We start from the raw sequence: 21,630 nt of genomic DNA, 5'->3' as shown, positions 1-21,630 counted from the left end.
AAATTCGGCAAGGGTAATACTAGAATCCTGTGGAAGGATCCACTCCACTTTACCCATCCACATACCCCAAGTTCATACTCGGGGATTACGATATGGCTTACTCCAGTCCGTGAGAGGCAGGACAACTCGACTGAGCCTCACGTACTGAGGAAGGTCTGAGAAAGAAAAAGATTATATGTCCAGAGACCAAAACACATGTCGGCGACCACACAAATTGTTTGTAAATTACAAAACAAACTGTAAATAACACTCTCAACAAGGACAGGGTCAGGGTGAATAGAAGTAAAATAATTGTCAAGACTGGTGTAGGACCAGATTGTGACTATACATTGTTGAATTGGCCATTATGGTTTTATGTATAGAAGCATGAATGAAGGAGAGTTTTTGGATGCCCGAGCTGTGAAATATTGGAATATTGTTTCCTAATGTTTTAATGTTTATATATAGATATATGTATTTTGTGGATTAATTGAATTAAAAAAATGTGCTTTAATTAAAAATAGTGAAGTGTGTCATCCCATTCCACTGGTCCACTATTTTGTTGTGTCGGGGCAAGGGAAGCCTGAGAGATCTGTTGCAGATGTACATCCTGACAAGAAAAAGGTACTGTGATCTTTTGTCAAGCCAATCTGAGTTGCCAAGTACATCCTGAGAACCTGTGGAACTTTCTAAACCGGAGTACCTTGAACTTGGGGAAGGGAGGTGCAGAGGAGCTCCATTTTCACATTAACCTTACTTTTAATACTATTCAGTTGACCAAATCCCATACACCCAGTTTTCCTATAGAAGTGAGGGCAAGCATAGCTTTCGACACAGACAGTATTTTGTTTTTGACTGACAGACTTAGACTTCCTTTGGTTTCCTTTATGGAACAATCCCATCTTAGAGTTCTGGCAAGTTAGGCGATATACCATCCTGACCATTGAGAATAAAGGTTTTCAGACAGTTTCACTTGTCTGTGTCATCTCTTGATACCATGCCTGTCTCACACTGTGTAGACCCTTGATGAGGTGTGCGGCTGCATGCACAACATTTCTCAGGGCCACAAGGAAGGACGACAGGAGACCTTTTAATGAGGGCTTTGCCCCATCCAGGTGGGATAGGACCAGTGCTTAAATGGTGAATCTAAAGCTGTCTGGAGGGAGGGATCTTCCCATGTGTGCAGGGCATGAACCAGACCTTTCAATGTGCCAGTCCTCACTTTGTCCTGTGATGCAAAATGAGAGGCAATGGGGAAATGTGGGGGGGTTGAAGACACGGAGTCCACATTTCTAAAGTCAGATGGCAAACCGAGAGGGATTTGTTGCACCATAGTTTAGTCATATAGAACATTGCGGTAGCATGGTCTGTATAGATCAACATCTGATGACACTATAGCAACAGAAGGAAAGCCTTCAATCCCAGGAAGGCAGCTCTCAGTTCAAAGTAATTGATGTAATGCTGTGACTCTTTCAACACCAAGTGATTGTCGATCTCCCAGCAGTCCACCAAGGCCTTGCAGCCCCCGCCAGAGGGGAGTCTGTGGGGTGGAGACAAGTGCAGGCTACCAGTGAGGTTGCAATCGTTCATCTACGAGGGAGGCTAGGGCGCATAGTCGATGAAATCAGGATGAGTTACGTTTGAGGTTCAAAGTCCCAAGACCTATGAGAGGCAAGCAGGGTTTGCGACAATATGAAGTGCAGCCTGGCATGGGAAGCCCTTAGAATACAAGAAGCCATTGTGCCAAGCAAAGGTTGGCAGGAAGTTGTGTGCTCTCCAGGAATTCCTTGGAAATTCAGAGAAGAGCCTGTAGTCTTTTCACAGGCACCCCACAGTCCTAGGTCAAGCCAATGTAAGGACCTTGCTGGGTTGGAGCGACAGAGTGGCCTTGATTCATTGTGAATCACAGTGTATAAGCCAATCAGAGAAACTAGTTGACCGATTCCCTGACCTGGGGATAGGGTTGCACCCTGGATTAGGCAGTCAAGGTACGGTTAAATGTGAATGCCTTGTAGATGCAGGTGGGTCATTGTGGAGGTCACCAGCTTGGTGAAGACCCTGGGCTGTAAAGCTTTGGGTTCGTTACTCTGGGAAGTTGCGATGCCTAAGAAAGACTTTGTTCTAAGAGGTCTTTTCCTTGGCTGATGGCCGGATGCCAGTCTGCATCTCTCCTATGTGAACAAGGAAACCCCTAAAGCTACTGGTGCCTGTGCTCCGACTTCCGTGGAAAGGAGGAAGAGAACTGTGTATCAAGTCTGGTTATGGCAGAAAACCTTTTTGCAATCAGCATGTGGGTTTTCTCCATCAGTTCAGTCCCTCGTTCATAGTGGGATGGGTGTGCCCAACAAAGGGGGTGCTCCCTTCCTTTGTCCTGTACTTCTCTTAGTGAAGCAATCTGTTAAGGTGAATTTTCAGAACAAATCCCATGCAAGTGTTCTGAGAGGCCAACCTAGTCAGTCAACACTGTTATTGGCACTTTGTTCTAGAGAAACTCAATCTAGGTAATTTGAGCTGAGCAGTAAGGTAGGCTTCAAGGGCTATGGGGGTGTAGTATAGGTATGGCTATTGCAAAACAAAAGGGGTTATGGCTGGAAAGTTTAGAATTAATCTTAACCTCTGGCATTGCTCTGGGCAACCCTCCAGACTATCGTTCTGCACTTGCCACGCCATTACAAAAAGGCAAAGACCATATGCAAATCAGGCTTGGTCGCACTCCGAAAGGGGCAGTCCAGCCCAAACTGCTAGGTCACATCCCTTTTGCACGGTACCACAAGCATCCCCCAGACATGTTTCAGCCTCATTGGACGTCATCAGTGAGAAGTAGCTTGGGTCTCTATGCCCAGCAGGCCCGGGAGGGATCCACGTCTGGGCATACCTGTCCCACTCTGGGTGACTACAGCAAAACAAAAGGGGCGATGGCTGGAAGGTTTAGTATTAATCTTAACCTCTGGCATTGCTCTGGAGAAAGACCATATGCAAACCCGGCTTAGCCCAACCCCAAAAGGGGCAGTCCTATCCCAAACTGCTTGGTCCAGCCATCATCTTTTTGTTTTGCGTTGTCACCCGAGTGGGACGGGGTCGCTCTTACTGTGGCTTCAGTTATTACAGGAACAGCCACTGACTTGAGGAGGACTTCCATAATCATATCCTTCAAGAAAGTTCTCTGGCTGGGCTAAGTCATGAAATGGTGTACCTGGCTCATTAGTGACTCATGTTTAGGAAGTTTCTTCTGACCTACCCCTTGGTGTGGGGTAGGTCTAAAAACCTGAGCAGAAACTAGGTCTCCTGCTACCTGAGAGAGCTACATGGTGCCTCCCCTTTAGAAAAGTGCTGCCAGTACCCACAAGGCTACTGCGCATGCACCAGTTTTGAACCGCACCCACGTGTACTCGACTTCTGGGAAGCCCTGGAACTACAGGGCAGGGTGCTAGGGGGATGGAAGCCCTTTCAATTTCCAATATTGGGGGTGGGTTAAGAGAAGAACGTTAAGAATGAACAAACGCAGTTACTTAAAGGAAATGGGAAGAAAATGTGAACAAGAATGTTAACTACCCACTAAAGAATGGTCTTTCTCCTCATTTCGAAAGGATGGGCTTTGGTAAATCTCTGGGGGTGGGACCAGGGGCAACAATTGCAATGTGAGTGTGTCATTGATCTGTGCTGGTTTGGAGGTGATGGGGAGCTTACGTGGGCTGTCAATGCTATGCTTTCTGCGAGGAGACTGGAAAGGCAAACGCAGTGCTCTGGCACAAGCACGGTCCACTGAACACGTGCTGCAAAAGTGTCTGATTGAGGCCTGCTCCGTGGTCCTGGCATGCTGAACCGGTGGGACCAGTGATTCACTTGGAGGACGGGGCAAAATGTGCATTGCACTGCCCTTTGTGGGGTTCAACCAATAACGCAATCTATATTTGTAAGGTTTGTCGTAAACTCAACAAGGTAGGAAATATTACTCGAGACACTGCTGTTTTTCAGGTTTTGCGGTGGTATGGAATGGGTGGCCTGGCAGTATTTCCCCCCCAGACTCGGGCCTGAACTGTTGCTGCCATTGTGCAGACGCTTCCTATGGCGTCACTGGTTTGACAAGATTGTATGCAGTACCCTTTGGGTGCACTACAACAACCCTGACCTCCTGGCAATAGGAACCCAACCTTTGGTATAAGCTTGTACTACACAGGTTGGTAGCGTGTTGAGCAGCCAGGCTTATCGCAAGAGGGGCCAATGTGAGCTGTAGGGGAGTTACACAGATTCACAGTGACAAGTATTCAAATGCGTTCTTACACACAAAGTTTCTTGAACAAACAATTATTAATCAGTCAGTTAGAATAAGCGTTCTTCAGAAGGGAGCCATATAATAGTAACACACAAATACACTCCAAAACTATACACTCTTAGCTTCTAAATCAGTAAAGAACCTTTTGGGATGACCCACAGTCACAAACGACACCCTCGGGTGACTTCAATAGCTAGGGTGCTGGGGACATTAACATCTTACTGTTGCATTTAGAATACTCTTAGAACTTGGTCAAGGAAAAGGTTATTAGAACAAACAAGAGATCACAAATATTCTTAAACAGGCAAATACTTTTTGGATCCCCTAAGCAGAGTCATTCAGTACAACAGGTTAAGCCAAAGTCAATGGGCTAAAGGCTTATATGGGCTTAAGCACTCACTTCTAGTAGGTAAGTAAGAACAGTCTTTGCACAATGTTTAGAAGTCTTTGAAGAAAAGAAGAATCAATGTAGGGCCACAAGTGGTTTAGGCTTGCGAGTAGTAGAAGATGCAAGCAACTCTACAATGAGCGGTAAGTTCTCTCAGACTTTACAGTACCTTTGGATTGAAGAAAAAGTGCAGCAGATGACTTCTGTTCCCGTGCAGCTCTGCAGATCTCACTGTTCCTGGGCCTCAGTCGTGGGGACAAGAAGGACGACTTCTGGGGACTCCTGCACTGCAAGGGGACGGTCACCGCTCGCAGCCGGCAATCTTTCCAACAAGTGGTACTTCAGTGTTTCAGCTCCTCGTGACTACCGCAAATAGCAACACTGCGGTTTTTGGCTATTGAGATGAACTTTCCATGCTTCAGGGGTCCCGCACTCTGTTGAGGGGGCTCAGGCTGGGTCAATCCTGCTTCCTCGGAGTCCGAAGGATTCTCCTGGAGCTCTTGGACAACTTAAAAGCAACACACACTATCTGGTGTTCCTCTCCCTGGCATTTTGGTTTCCAGCAGCAACTCTGGAAATGCAACCAGCTCTGAGAGAATGTCCAGGTGGCTTACTTTGGAGTTGATTGGTCCCACCAACTCAAACGGAGAAGTCATCCTTGCAGGGGCTTCTCTGTCGATACGAATTTGGAGTTTCATCACAGCAGCAGGGCTTCACCGGGCAAACCAACAGTTCAGGAGTTGATGCAGGCGTCCTCTTCAAGTTCTTCTTCGGTTCCTTCATCCACTGGTCGACTCGGCCTTCCAAGCGAAAAGCCTCACCTTTTATTCAGTTCTCTCCCATTCATTCCAGCCTGTCAGTCACCCAGCAGGGTGGCTGTCCATGCCAGACAATCAGCCGGCCAATCACTACAGAGTGCATGGCACAAGGTCCCATTCTTATTTGCAGGAAAGGGCTTTTGAAGTGCCTGGGGCCTTGGTAATAAGGCAGTGTAATAATGTTTTTACTATTTGTCTCACAACTTACTTTAAATTCTAACTTACCTGCTTTTCATTTACTTTACTATATACAGTTTACACGTGTTTATCTGAACTCTATTTAACTGTCTGAATAAAGTGTTGGTGCTCTTCAGCACTGTCACCCCTCCCATGGACGCATTTGGTAGCCTTGTAATTGGTGTTTTCTGCAAGTTTAAGTGAGGCTTGCACATGGAGCACCCCTGCCCCACTGCCCCAATCTGGTGCCTTGTGGAGGCATTGGAGCAGGAAATGGGTACGCTGTGTGCCGGAACTCAGACCAGGGTCCCACACATGCAGGTGCAGGGTTAGAATGCTGCCTCTCAGGCAGGGGAAGGCCTGGGAGTGAGTGTGCCCTCCCAACCACTACCTCTCCCACAAAAGGAGTAGCGCAATGAAATCTCTCATGTCCTGTGGAGTGATACTAAGGGCCTTCTACGATCGTGCAAGGTTCCAAGACAGGCAAAGGTGTGTAGGTCAACAGATACCCTCAGTGGACAACCTGTACAATGATTGAATCTGCAGGGCAGGAAATAACAAAATGGAGGCGTAGCCAGAAGGCAACAGTGCATCCAGTCCGACACAGTGAAAGGGTCGGATGGCTGGGTGAGACGCACAGGAGAGGAGCAGTACTTTGTGCACGCCTGCAATAGGGATGTGCTGGAAAGTTCTTTATTATGATGCTGGGCAACAGGCTTTGGTCCACCCCGTCCATTGAAGTTCAAAAAAGTATGGAGGAAAGACATTGGGATGTAAGATTAAGTATTTTTAAATGTTTGTACAAAACAATGAACAGAATGTGCGTGTGCGCGACACATGAAATGTATTAAAAGAATATAACTCATGGAAGAAGTACCAATGTCCATGGAAAGAAAAGGTGGTGGTGGTGGTTGGGTGGAGGGCACGGGAGGGAGTGCAGGGGGGCGGGGGGGGTCGTTTATAGAAATGAGTGTACCCTTGCAAGAGAGTCCGTCCACTGTGAGAATGTCACATGTCTGTTGCAGTAATGTTTCTGCCCTAGTTGCAAGGCCGGTGGTACATAGCATACAGGAAAGGCTGGTGTATGTAGCAAGTCTTTAGCAGAGTTGTTGAGGCTCGATGCTCCTCGAATACATTGGAGCCATCGTTTCCATTATGCTAGTAATGATAAAAATGAAACCTAGCACTAGATTACCTTCTTCAACAGCTGTGGAGGCTGACAACCACTCATTTAACACCCTGAGTCCTTCCTCCGTCATGAGTTGTGGATACCTGGCAGAGCAACAATAGAGAAAATACAGGCAGATGAGCCAGTGTAGTACGCCACAATTGTACAGTTTATGCAGGACCTTATGTGCTTACAGCTCGCAGCAGTTCACAAGACAACTCCTTGCTGTACAAGCTAGTCTATCCCAATACCTCACAGGCTGGTGTTCTACATTACAGATATTATGCAGTGCCCCCTCTAACTTGGACATCACACATCACTCTCCCACGCCCCCACAGTGCTTTACATCCCATACCTGTACTTCAAGAGACACTTAAGAAGATCATTCCCTCTGTTGGACAGAACATCCTCTGGGACGCTGGAGAGGAGAGAAAACAACATTACATTATATCATGGTCAGTCTTTGCTCTCTCAGCTTCATAACCAGTTAATTAGCATTAGCTACAGTTAGGGTAAAGACCGATAATTGGACTACTGCTATTGAACATTGCAGAAATGCAATACAATCATTCCAAGTAAACATTCAATAAAATACCACACCAAAATAAAACAAACAATTCATCCAGTTCAAAAAATGAAAGTCCCATGACACCTTGGAGCTACAAGGGGCCCCCACCTTTACATTGAAAAGCAGCTCCTAGCTCCCAATGGCTGCCAAAGGGGTACACAAGGAGGGCCCTGCTCTTAGGAACACAGTACAGAATGGCTTGTGGGGCAACCTGCCCTCAGAGCCCACGCCCAGGCTCACATTATAAAGAGCTACACTGTCAGTATGGCCTTGGGCTGGTGTTGTGAGCAGCATATTAGGACTCTGGTACCAACACTCCAACACACGCACATGTTCATTCTTCTAGGCCGACTAAAAGCTTTGCACTTGAATAGCACCGCAGTGTGTCTGGTTTCCCTATCAGGAGGCGGCTGTTTTCAGTGATTCTACCTTCAAGTCCACCACTGGAGAGCAAGCAGCAGGGAAACTGTAAGCCTTGGGGGTAGGCACTGTGGTCCTCAATGCACATCTCATTGCACGGACAGCTGAACTGAACATTGTACATTCGGAACCTCTGAAAGGGCACCAAATGGAAACAGGAGGCTGTACGGGCCGGAATAAATAAACAACCAGAATTATGGATTGGCCATGAAAATATGGATGTCACGGTTTTCACTGGAGAAGGAAAAGTGGGGGGCTAATGAAATAAAGAATGCTCCTGGAGGCAGCAGGTGGGATTGTTAAGTTATTTTATTAAGCATCAGTTACACGTCCATTAGGATTAGGACAGGGAGAGGAGCCCACTGGCTCCCACCACCCAGGCTACATTGTTCCAACTGCCTGGGGTGGAACATGGAGTCAAGTGCAAACATTCCATACAAACATTTCACACACCACAAACATTCTCCAATAACCTCACATCACTAAGACAGGAAAGGACGAGATAAACCACACCTGTGAGGTTCCCCCTTTAGTTTTCAAGCTAGGAAGGAACCCTGGGTGCATAGGGCAGGGGTGCGATGCAGGAAGAATGCTGTTATTTGAAGCTATTGTTTATTTAGGAATAATTGTCGAAGTTTAGTTCTCCTTAATACTTCTACTGTAGCAGTCGGGAGTGACCCCAGCCCAACATGCAGGGAGTGATCATTAGAGTTGATTGGCTAAACTGCAGCAGTGAGGTAGTTTGGACTCTTGCAAAAGATTCTAAGCAGTATTTCATTCAGCTATCTACCAGAGAAGGACACAGAATTTCGAGCTCCAGAGTTATTCATAGAAAATGAATCCAAGGAAAAGCTAAAGGCCTTTTAAGGACAATTTGTGAGCTGTACAGAGAAAGGAAGTTGAGGCAGCTTCAGCAACAATACAAAGCTAAGTGAATTATTTTCAATTTAAGAAGTTAAAGAAATAAACTTGTATATTTTTTTATTTTTATTTCTACTTGTGTATAATCAGAGAGTGATTTTTACAAGGACAGCTTGGAATTTGTGAGGCCTGAGTCCAGGCGTGTCGAGTGCAGTAGCGATCTCAAAGTTTATCTATGGCGCGGTCATCAGTTGCTGGGGGCCTGGGCACTGGAGTTCAATGGCCAGAGAGACGTCTAGGTTGCAGCGTTGATTTTGATGAAGGCAGCTTCCATTATTTTGGCCGTGGCGGCAGCCCAGCGGGATTTTTCACCAGATATCAAATGGTACCACAATGTTTGCTCATCGATCAGTACCGAGTCGAGCCATAGGGGAGTCAGAAAAGCTGTACGAACTTGAGTTAAAGCGGGGCAGTTTAGGAGAAGGTGGCGGATGGTCTCAGTAGAGTCCGGAATTTTACACAGTCTGCATGTGGTGACGATCGACAGGCTTCTCATCGCTAAGATTTCTCGAGTGTGGAGCAGGTTTAAGCGCGCTCTTAGAAATGTAGAGCAAAGCTTTTTGTCCGGGAATCTCAGACAGTACGCCATGGGGAGTTTCAATTTATTGTAAGTTGGTGGGAGATGGTTGAGGAACTTGGTTGCGACCGCTTTGTCGATAGTGTTGATCCAGTCTTGCGATTTCAGTTTTTCACTGACTCTTTGCGGGTTCGAGATCAGGTCGTTTAGTGTACATTGCAAGTCCTTGTAAAACTTGTATATTTGTAAAAGGAACTGAAGAGAAGAATAGCTGCAGAAGTGCTGCGTGCGAGTTAATCGAGTACTGAAGATGAGCTGAGGAGAATTAACCAACTTGCCTTATCTGCACACATGAAATGTGATTTCCACTAAGTTTGGTGCATGAGTGTTAATCTAAAGTAAAGAATGCACGTATAGAAAAAAATATTTAAATGCGCTCGAGTTAACTTATTTAACCAGTCTAGCACTGCGCACAGGTACTAACTTTCTAATGTTGCACGCTGGAGTAATTAAGTTTAAGGTGCACGTGAGGTAACAGCCCTTTTTGGTTTCTCCGTGACCAAGAAGGAGACCGAGAGGTATGGAAGCAAGTCTTCGTGTAAAGGACATTTGGACGTGCGTGTTTGTTACACAGAGCGCGTCATCCAGTTCCTTTGAAGAGTCTCAGGAAACCGCTGTCTGCGCATCAGGTTTTCATTTGAGGAACCTGTTGCCAACCGCGCTGCCTCATCAAAGAAGCGCAAGAATTGTAGTGAAGACGTTGTTATGAAGTCTCTTTGTAGTCACTCAGCTCAGCACTTAGACACAGACCAGCTGTGGAGTCTCAGATTGGTCCAGGTAGAGCTTTTTTATATACATAATCCTTTTACTCTTGCGTATATACAGTGACATTGATGACTGGACAGGGATGGGTAAATACACTACATACAAAGGAGTAGACCCACTGGCCATCCTATCATCCCAACTCAGGGACCCAACTGACACTCTTGGAACATTCACTCACAGATCCACACAACATTCCACTGAGCTGCATTCACACATCTACATTCTAATAGCAAGCACTCCTGGCCAGCGACGAGATTTACAATTCAACAGACATTTCCTTTTCTTTATATATTTAAAAGTAGCTTCTAGGAGAATTGCACAAGTGCAGCATGTAAACTGTGTCTTTCTATGGATTACTGGTAAGTGTAAATAGTTTAGAACCAGAGCGGCATGAAAAAGACACATTTATGTGAAGTAGAGTTGGCGAAGTTAAGAAAACCCTTTTTTTTTTTAGAAAGCTTTCGTAAAGAATACAGTTTTCAGAACAAAGATACAATAAAGACAAGTCAGGTTAGGGAAATCTTCTAAAGAGACAGCAGCAGCAAGGTTAACATAAGGCATTTTAGCAACAGGAAAAGGCTTACAGGTACACCATTATTTTGGGTAGGTTAACATCTGAAAAGGGACAGGGGGGGGAGAATTACAGTCATGTTTTAACACCAGTATATGTATTTGCAGGTCTGTGTGTGTGTTAGGGAGAATCCTCATAAATGTGCTAATTCCCTTCACCTTAGAGACCCCCAGCAACTTTGCTGGATTATGAGGATTTTTTTACCTGTAGAGAGTGGGAGCCTTTTTTCCCCACTCTCTCATGTATGTTGATGTGCGTTTTACTTGTGTGTTCTTTTATTATGGTGTTTTAGATAACGCCATGGGCATCATCTTTTTACACCCTCAGTGCAGTGAGACAGGGAAGCTTTTTAGGCTATCCCAAGGTTTAAACATCTTCTCTGGGATAAACTACTGTCTCCCAGAGCATGTAAAGTTAAATTGACTTTACTAGTCTTTTTAAATTCCTAGACCCAACACACACAATCTTCCAATACTGTGCTGGAGGGGTTACCTAGTATCCCCTTGGTCTAGAAAGTCATGTAGCAGTCAAATGCTACCCTTTCCTATCAAAATGGCTGGTGGCAGTGGTTTTAGAACAAACTACCATGATTGTTCCCGACCACGAACACCGGTAGCTAAAAATGACAGGAGCCATGTTTTTCAAGATGGCGCCTAAACCCCCTTTGTTTAACCAGGTCCCGGTCTTCTTTTTCCGCCATTTCTTTTTGGAAAAGTTCTTCTAGAGTTTGTCTCTGCGCGCCAAACTAGGTTTGGTCCCTTTGTTTATATGCCTTTGGCGGGCTTCAGGATTGAAGACCGCCTATGGCGCCTGAGTGTCTGGAGTGGGCAGGAAGTGAGGGAGGAGACCCAAATGCACTCTGGGGTGATTGGCAGGCTGACTATCTGGCAAGGACAGCCACCCTGCTGAGTGAGTGGCAGCTAGGCTGGAATGAATGGGAGAAAACCGTTTAAAAGGTGAGTCTCTTGGACTGAAAGGCAGAGTCGACAACTGGAACGAAAGAGCCGAAGACTAGCTGGAAGAGGACAGCTGCTGCAACTACTGGACCGTTGGTTTGCCCGATGGAGCCCTGCTGCAGGTCCGAATCGCCAAGTTCATCTCGACAGAGAAGCCCCTGCAAGGACGACTTCTTCCTTTGAGTTAGTGGGACCAATCGGTCTCTCTCCAAACACAGTAAATCCTTTCTGCTTTGCTGCATCCACTCCTAGGGCTGCTGGTTCATGAACTGGCCTTTGGATCCCTTCATTGGCATTTCGTCTGGCCCGCCCTGGGGCTGTATGTCACTGAATCTGCACTATTGGTGGAGAACTGAGACTTACCTTCATTTTCCCCAAACTTGTGGCTGACCTACTGACTTTGTCCCATTTATTCCTATGGAACTTTTTACAGAACTTGGAACTTTCCTAAAGTGATTTTGGGGGTATTTACCAATACCTGGACATTTTTTACTATCATTGTCAAGGGTTTAGGGCGTTCTAGACCAAGAATGATTTGCTTAGCACTTACCTATGACTTTTAAAGTTATGCGCTCCACTGCTGTAAATGAGAATACTTATTCACATTGTGTCTATTTTTAAAAGAAAACCATTTTTCCTGGAGAGATTTGAAGTGCTAACTACGTCTTTGTTGAGGCATTTGAGTTTCAGAATTCTTTTCCACTCTCTAACTGTGATGCGTGCATTTGTATTTTTCAAATACTATGCCCTGGAATGCCAGGAATACTGTAGATCTTTGGTACTGGCATAAGTCGCCTGTAGGACCTTTTTTCTGTGTGTTAAAATATATAGTTCCCTTTTCTACCCACCCATTGTGTAAGTGTTGTGTGCCCACCACCAGGTAGTGGACCTACAATATAAAATAGTGAGTTGTGACTTGCTGGCCAATGCACTATTTGCTGTGCAGGCAATATGGATTATTTAAGTGCTAGGGTGTTCGGCTTCCTTTCTCCTCTACTTCTAGCCCCCATATCACTTTGCCTTGTGTGCCTATCGTTAGATAGTGGGCCCACATTAAAGCATGGGGGCGAAGAGGATAATTACAATGGATTTTCAGAATCACCCTATTGTAGTAGAGGTCAGTGAAAGGACACTCAAGTCTAGCCAAACTATCAAGGGAGGGGACTGAGCAGCAAGGCCTAGACGCAGGAGAAAGCAGGAGTGGGGAAGGATTTGATATGAGACACAGAGCACTCTAATAATTCAAGCTACACAGTAAAGTATAGGAACACAATATTTATTAGACGTGACACACTTTGCAATGAAAATAACAGGTGGGTAATATAACTAAATTCACACTATGCGCAGTTATAAATTCACCATGGGCGGCTCTTGCTGAAGAGCACCAACACTTTATTCAGACAGTTAAATAGAGTTCAGATAAACACGTGTAAACTGTATACAGTAAAGTAAATGAAAAGCAGGTAAGTTCGAATTTAAAGTAAGTTGTGAGACAAATAGTAAAAACATTATTACACTGCCTTATTACCAAGGCCCCAGGCACTTCAAAAGTCATTTCCTGCAAATAAGAATGGGACCTTGTGCCATAAAAGTCAGACATCCTAAAGTTACCTCTTTGTAGGGATTCAAAAGCTTTAGAAGTAGTATGGGCAAAGTCAACCAGTTGTAAGTGCAAGTGTTCCAAAAATGCAAGATCAAGAAAACTAAAGTTCTTTATGGGTTCTCTCCCAATGTCACCACTCTAGGGTAGGCCTAGTGATGGGATCCTTGGTAAAAACTCCACCGATCACGACCAGGCAAGGGTGAGTTAGGGCAAGGACTTCACGCCCATTTAAATCTCGGGTGTAAGGCGGGGAAGAGAACAGCTATGCAAGCTCGACTATTACTCCAATCTCGGTTGGTCCCTCCGCAAGGGTTCCCTAATTTGCTGGGCCCACTTAGGTTAGTAAAAGGTCCTATTATTGAGGGGTCCAGGGGCCACAGATTCAGAGGCCACTTTCAGGGTCAGGACTCGGTCAGGCAGTTAATGGTTCCGCACTCTGGCAAAACCGTTCCTGTGAGGGGTCAGCTGGCACAATGAGAGGAAGAGCATCACGATTCCCACGTCATCAGGAGACCACCATGACATGAGGAAATCAGGCAGCAGCGAAGATCGCCTTGTTCAGGTGGCGGAAGTCAACTCTTGATGCAAAGACAAAGAAACTGGATATGCAAGGCTTCCCTTAGTTCGGGAGAGCAACAACTGCAGGGAGATGGTCTTTGTCTCACAAGCAGAGAGGCCGGGGGTGTGTCTAAACTCGGAATAAGGACCGGTGCAGCAAAGAGGCCCAGGAGGGAGCTGGTCAGGCCACAGTGTGGCCTCGAGACACTTCAAAAGGCCTCCCAGTGCAGGATCTTCGAACAGGGGAATTGGGACTGGTTGTTCCCGCCTGTCCAGAGGTTGAAGCACTGATTAGGGTCATTGTGAGATCAGCAGAGGTCAGGGTTTCGCTGGAGGCAATGCTGGTTTGCTGCAATGGACTTCCTCATGTTTTATCTCTTTGAAAGGGTTTTGCCGCCAACAACTATTCAAAGAGGGGAAGGACCCATTTGAATGTGAATCCGCCTGGCGACGAACTCCATCGGAGACTAATAAAGCAGCTCTCATCAATGCCTCTAAGATTTACAAAAATGAAATAAAGAAAGCTAAAAAAGAGAACTTTAACAATAGAATACTAGAGGCTAAATCCAGAACCAAAGAGCTATTCATTAAACTAAAGGAACTGGAAAACCCTAACCATATTCCGGACAACTGCGCCAAAAATAAAACGTGGTGCTCTAACATTCAAAAAGCTATAAACGACAAAATCACCACACTCCAAACCAAAATTGAGAATAACGAACAAAATATTCCTCCCTCAATCAACCAAAATGGTAAACCACCTACCTCTACCAAACCAGAACATGAATTCAACTTCAACAAAGTAACCACTTTAGAGATTGAAAAAATAATACTTTCGCTCAAACCAACCAACTGTCGAGGAGACATATGCCCAGCACAACTGATAAGACGCAGCCAGAGACCTATCCCCATTTATTTTCAAACTTATCAATGTATCCTTTACATCGGGCACAATACCAGACAACCTCAAACAATCATGGATTCTTCCCCTCCTTAAAAAGCCAACCCTGGACCCCTCCATCCCGACCAACTACAGGCCAATCACTACAGTATCATTCCTGCTAAAAATATTAGTGTGGCTTATCTACAGATCCAAAAATACCTGGAGCTGCATCAACTATTAGGTACCAGACAATCAGGCTTCAGGCCTCAACATGGCACCGAAACTGCGCTCATCAATCTCAAAACCCTGGTCGATGAGCTGAGAGATCTTGGAAAAACTGCCGTACTCCTCCTCTTGGATCTCTCAGCTGCATTTGACCTGGTGGACCACGATGTGCTCTGTACCCACCTGGAATCTGCAGCCCATTTCTCCACACATGCCATTGCATGGATCAAGTCGTTCTTAAGTGGCAGAGCCATGAGGGTTTTCTCTACCTCTGCAGCAGCTGACCCAGTAGGCATCACATGTGGCGTTCCCCAGGGATCTTGTGTCTCTCCGACCATGTATAACATCTTCACGAAACCCTTGTTTGATGATCTGGACCTTCTGGGTGTCACCTACACAAACTATGCAGACGACACTCGGATTCTCATCCCACCTTCGGGGGGATTACAAACAGGATTTGGCCTTGGTGAACAGGATATACTCATCCAGGCATGGATGGCCCGTCATGGTCTATGCCCGAATGATGACAAATCGGAACTCATACTGGGGAAAACACAAAACATCAAAAAACTGAACGACTATTCAGCATTTGTTATAGATGACAACACTATCAAAGTAGCAAAAGAGGTAAAAATACTAGGTTTTTACCTCGACTCTTGCCTCTCCCTATCAAAACAGGCGAGTGTGATGGCCTCTAGCACCACATACACCTGTAAGCTGATTAGAGCAGCTAAACCATACTTGTCCACCACCAGCTGCCTCACCCCATCAAGAGCTCTGGTATTATCCAAATTGGACTATTGCAACGCACTTTACTTAGGGTCTAATAAACACACGCTGCAAAAAATCCAAACCTTGCAGAAGAATGCCCTTAGAGCCGCACTAGGAATCCCAAGACGAGAGCATATATCGGACATCAGAAGGCAATCTAACAGGCTCTCCACAGCTGACAAAATGAAACTTAAAACAGTATCACTAACGTTCAAAAGCATCAATGGCTCAGCCCCCAAATACCTAACAGAAAGATTAAAAAAAGAACATCCAATAGACCCACCTGTGAAGCATATACCAACCAGCTAGTTGTACCTCCATTTAAATTGAGTACAGCCGAAGGCAACAGCTTCCCTGTCAAAGCAGCACAATTGTGGAACTCCCTCCCATCCTCCTTAAGATCGGACCAATCCTATCCACACTTCAGACTCAACTGTATTAAATGGCTTAAAGAAAATGACCTATAACTGACGGACACTACGACTACTCACGCCTGACCCACCTGTTAACCGGCAACTAAACATACACGGACGACATGCTCTTTTAACTCTCAACGTATACTGTGTATACACCTCTGTGTACAAACACCTGTGCATGTAACCATGCACATTGCCATCCTTTTGCTGTCAATGCATCATGTAACCTGGAATGTTAACTCTAATGTGTAACTGTGCGTAACTGTATATAACCATGAATACTGTCTTGCTATCAATGTATCTTGTAATTACTTGGAATGTGTAACTGTGTGTAACTGTAACATGTAAGCTTAAAGTATTCTTGAACACGTGCCCGGATACCTCCCCGGTCTGGCGCGCGCTTCAAATAAGCAACCAAACAAAGAATGGCTGCAGGAGCCACTCCTTTTATCCAAAATTCGAACTGGGGCTGCTCTCTGCCACACCAATTTTATGGATCTGCACTATTCAAAGTGGCTAGGTCTGTCCAATCATGGACAGCCTGCTGCCTTCACACCTGTCCAGCAAAAGACACGTTGGGCCTAGATGTGGACTGGGACAGAATCCCAGTCCCCCCCCACCCAGCCAAGAACATATACTGCCGCTTTGCCCTGGAAAGCCAAAACCTTGCCTGGGAAAGCCCTTTCTTTTTATGTTGTTTTGAGACCCAAAAGGGCAGAAAGAAGTACAAAGCCCAAAATGGCTAAAGCACAGGCGAATAGCGTGTGGCTCAGCCGTTTTAGAGAACATGGCACTCAAAATGGCCTCATGCGGTTAAATGCAAAAGTGCACAAAACAAAAACAAAAAAGGTAGAAAAATGTCTGCTGCCACCAGCCCATTTTGGACACATCATGCAAATAACAGAAATGTCACTATGAAAAGTGATACAAAGTACCTCTGGCCACGCTTCACTGAAAGAAGATGTGTGCAGCTCAAATACAAGGAATTTAATTTCACAATGGATAACAGAGTCCCACTGCACCGATATCCACAGGGACCCAAAAAACAGATGAGCTAATCAAGGCTTTACTCATCTTCATTAATTCAGGTCAGGGTACGAACAGTACAAAAAAGTTGGGGCAGGGAGAGGTTCATAGAGGTCTATGGAGGGAAACCAGCAGGCGAAAGAGTGGGACAAGGGGCAAACGAGGGGAAAAGAGTGCAAAGGAATGAGAGAGCAAGAGGGAGAGAGGAGGCACAAGAGAGGGAATGAAAAAGCGCAAGAGAGGGAGTGAGTACGAGAGAAGAGGTCTGCTTCTCTGTGCACCGGCACCAATGTGGAAAACAGGGAGTGTGGCTCGAGCCCTGGCTCCACCCTCCTCAAATTAACAAGGGGGGTCCTGGGAGTCCCATCTGCCAGACATTAGTCCTGGTTACGAGAGACTTACCCAGAGTCTTTAGCTCACTATCTTTCACAGAGAAGAAATATCCCAAACATATCAGTCTTTGTCCTATCCTGGGGCAGCCCAGCACCGAAATGCTAGGCAATTCTCCTCTGAACAAGAGTACCAACAGCAACCCCAGACACGCGTTTAGGTCTGGTTGGACCTCATCAGTAGGGTGGAGCTGTGTGAGCAAGGGGTCCATGTCTGGATTCCACCCTCAATACACTACCGTTCTCAGGGTCTACTACAGTGGGCTGGGAGACAATAAGGAGGGGCTCAGACTATGCAAGGGTATGTAGTGAAGGACTCACTCAGATGTGTAAACTGGGGTTGGAGGCAGGACAGGATGAGAGGTAGGCAGCGTAAATGTGAGTGTGAAAGAGGGAGAGGGAGAAGAATCTGCTTCTCTATGCACTGTTAGGCAAAGTTTGTATGCAGTACCCTCTGGGACCACTACACACACTGACTACAGGTATAGGAAACCCAACCTTTGGTATAAGCTTGTACTACACAGTTTTGGTAGCGTGTTGAGCAGCCAGGATTTAGGGGTCAATGTGAGCTGTAGTGGAATTATACAGAGATGGGATACATTACTCACCGTAATAGTATTTCTGATGCTTGTATCTGCTTAGATTCACATGCTGTGCATAGGGCGACATCTAGTGAAAGCTGCAGAGTATTACACTTCAAATACTGTACACTCTTAGTTTCTAAATCAGTAAAGACCCTTTTGGGATGGCCCACAGACACAACTTACACCCACAGGTGACTTCAATAACTAGGGTGCTGGGGACATTAATATCTTACTGTTGGCATTTAGAATACTTTTAGAAGTTGGTAAAAGGCAAATATTATAAGAACAAGAGACCACAAATATTCTTAAGCAGGCAAATACGTTTGGATCCTCCAAGAAGAGTCATACAATTCAATAGGCTAAGCCAAAGTCAATGGGCAAAAGTCTTGTAAAGGATGAAGCACTTCTGGTAAGTAAATGGAAAAGTCTTTGCACAAGTTCTTAGGAGACTTTGATGAAAAGAAGAATCAAATGTAGGTCCACAAGCGGATTAGGCTTGTGAGTTGTAGAAGTTGCAAGCACAGTAAGAGGCAAGTTCTCTCAGACTTTCTACAGTACCTTAGAAATGAAGAAAAAGAAGCAGCCGATGACCTCTGTTCCCATACAGCTCTGCAGATCTCCCTGTTCCTGGGCCTCAGTCGTGGGGACAAGAGGGAGGACGTCGGGGCACTCCTGCAAGGCACTGGGATGGTCAAAACCTGCAACCGGTAAACTTCACTTTCAGAGGCTGTTCAGTGTTTTAGCTCCTTGTGTTTACCGCAAATAGCAACACTGCGGTTCCTGGCTGTCAAGATGAACTTTCCTTGCTTCTGGGGTCCCACACTCTGTTGAGGGGGCTCAGGCTCGGTCAGCCCTGCTTCTTGGCAGTCTGGAGGATCTTCCAAAAGCTCTATACCAGCTTAGAAGCAACACACACAATCTGGTGTCCTCTCCCTGGCTATACAGTTTCCAGCAGCAACTCTGGAAATTCAACCAGCTCCGAGATGGATGTCCAGGTGGCTTACTTTGGAGTTGATTGGTCCCACCAACTCAAGGGGAGAAGTTGTCCTTGCATGGGCTTCCCCGTCGATGCAAACTTGGCGTTTCAGCACTGCAGCAGGGCTTCACCGGGCAAACCAACGGTCCAGGAGTTGCAGCAGGCGTCCTCTTCAAGTTCTTCTTTGGTTCCATCGTTCAGTGGTCGACTGACATCCAAGCCAAAAGACTTGCCTTTTATTCATTTCTCCCCCATTCATTCCAGCCTAGCTGTCAGTCACCCAGCAGGGTGGCTGTCCTTGCCCGACAGTCAGCTGGCCAATCATCGCAGAGTGCATTTTGGTCTCCTAGTAGACTAAGCAAAGGGAGTTTCACCCCAGACACTCTGGAGCCAGAGGCGGGTTTCACTTATGAATCCCGCCAAAGGCGAAATGAACAAAGAGACCAAATCTGGTTTGGCGTGCAGAGAAAATCTCAAGGACCTTTTCACAAAGAAATGGGAAAAAAAGACGACCGGGGGCCATTTTGACAAAGATGGCTCCCATGGGTGCTTTACTGTAGCTGCGAACGCAGCCCGCAGTAAAGGCACACCATGGTAGTTCAAACGAAACCACTGCCACCAGCCATTCAGTGAGAAAAGGGTACCATAACAAATGTTACATGAGAAACTAGACAAAGGGGATACTAGGTAACCCCTCTAGCACTCTATTGTAGGATGGGTGTGCTGGGTCTAGAAAGTTACAATAGTAAGTAAAGTCAATTTCACTTTACTGCTCTTGGAAACAGTAGTTTATCAAGGAGAAGTTAGTTAAACCTTTGGGAAATCTGGAAGACTTCCCTGTGCCACTGCACTGAAGGTGCCGTGTGTCACGATATTAAAGGTGATGCCTATGGAGTTTGTCAGACTCCACAACCAAATGAAACAGTGTACAAAATCACATTAAAATACATGAGAGAGTGGGAACAAAAGGGTCACACTCTCTCCAGGTTAAAAAAATCAAGTCTTCAAAATCCAGCAAAGTTGCTGGGGGTCTCTAAGGTGGAGGGAATCAGCACATTTCTGAGAATTCTCCCTAACATGCACATAAACCAGTGGGGCAGAGAGGGGAGCAGGAGAGTGTGAGAGGCTGCTAGAATGGAGCATGAGACACCAACTACAGCTATGACATTTTAAAAATCTCCTAAATTTCTATCAATGATCAAAAAACAGTTCTACTCCATTGGGTGGAGAAAATGCTACTGGATTGGAAGCAGAAAGATAGTGGTGGGGAGAAATCTGGCAGTCAGTGGAGCCACACATGCAAGCCTTGCATGCTGGATAAAGTATGGACCATTTCCAAGGGATGCCCCATATATGGACTGATGAGGCTCAGATGGCAATGGAGGAATTTGCCATCACCGTCTTGCCTCCAAGAAAGGCGCGCCTGGATGTCTCCACAGACTCCATGGGCACCTTCGGACAGTCAGCCTTTGTGTTAGTTTCAAGAGTCTTTATTATTTTTTTTTATTTTTTTATTTGTTATATTTTTTATTACAACTTTTCAAATTTCATTAACATATAAATAACATTTATATACAAAACACAATAATTTTCAATCTTACAAGGCTAAAAGATAATCCATTCTTACAATACCCATATTATCACATAATTATTAACAGTTCATTTTATCGCATGATCACGCCAATTCATACTATTTACAAAGGTTCCACTTAGACGGATACTTGACTAAGCTTACCTCTTTCAACCAACCGGTTACCTAATAGCCTTATAGATAATGCATTACCCGTTATACACCTCTTTAAAAGAATTGCACTATGGCAATCTGAATTTTCGGGCGGATACTGGAGAACAGCTCATGCCATCTTTCGTCACTCTCCATTGGTCTTTGTACTACCTGGGTGTGGGCAAAACATCTGGTTTGTACATCGCAGAGTGCTACACATTCTACGAGCAGATGTTGTAGTGTCTCTCTTTGTTCAGGCACAATACAATATCTGCAGTAGTTTTGTTCTTTTGCCAGCTTTTCACTTTTACAAAGGACATCCCTTGTGTACCATAGGTTTAACCGGAATCTTAAATATCCCATTCTTACTTTGGGAGAAGGGCTTTTCAGCAAGTTAACTGACATCAACCCATATTTTGTAATGCCAAATAAGATGTCAAAGTCCTTGTATTGGGAGCACCTTGTCTAGTATTTATTTACATTCTGGTTTTGGCTAGCTTTTGGAGTACAGCCCCACAGAAAACCAACCCCAGAAACGAATGTCCACAAGCCCCCAAAACGGGGTTCAAGAGGAGCAGGGTTATGTTTTGTTTGAGTTAATACTAATCTAGGTACTCACGTGGTGGTAATGATCTCGTCCTTGGTTCTTCGATACAGCAGCACAGGTCCCTGGTACCTAAACAGAAAATAACATGTCAAAAAGAACATGAAGCAGAACCAACTTCAGGGATGCTGTCTAGAGGAAAGCATCAGAGAATGTGGCCAAGCATTAGTAAGCACGTGTCTCAGGTCATGCCCATAGTCTCTCAACAGGTCAATGGTAGTAATTTGCTGGATACTTATATCACACGGAAATAGTAAACACATTGAAGAAGTTAAGGTCTACGCAATGATG

At 45.4% G+C, this 21,630-nt stretch overlaps 1 protein-coding gene across 1 annotated transcript in view; it reads right to left on the bottom strand.

The window, feature by feature from the left end:
- Window positions 1-21,630, bottom strand: part of ABHD16A (abhydrolase domain containing 16A, phospholipase) — a 307,026-nt gene that overhangs the window by 62,942 nt on the left and 222,454 nt on the right. The window contains exons 15-17 of the mRNA XM_069635119.1: window positions 21,355-21,411; window positions 7,159-7,221; window positions 6,831-6,907 (exon numbers count right to left, since the gene is read on the bottom strand). Coding sequence (XP_069491220.1) covers window positions 6,831-6,907; window positions 7,159-7,221; window positions 21,355-21,411 — 197 coding nt within the window. The remainder of the gene's footprint in view (window positions 1-6,830; window positions 6,908-7,158; window positions 7,222-21,354; window positions 21,412-21,630) is intronic.

Source organism: Ambystoma mexicanum, chromosome 13, assembly GCF_040938575.1.
Source record: "Ambystoma mexicanum isolate Mex_15411 chromosome 13, UKY_AmexF1_1, whole genome shotgun sequence".
NCBI lineage: Eukaryota > Metazoa > Chordata > Amphibia > Caudata > Ambystomatidae > Ambystoma > Ambystoma mexicanum.
Note: the sequence above shows the minus strand (reverse complement) of the source record. Positions and strands in the feature narration are given on the sequence as shown.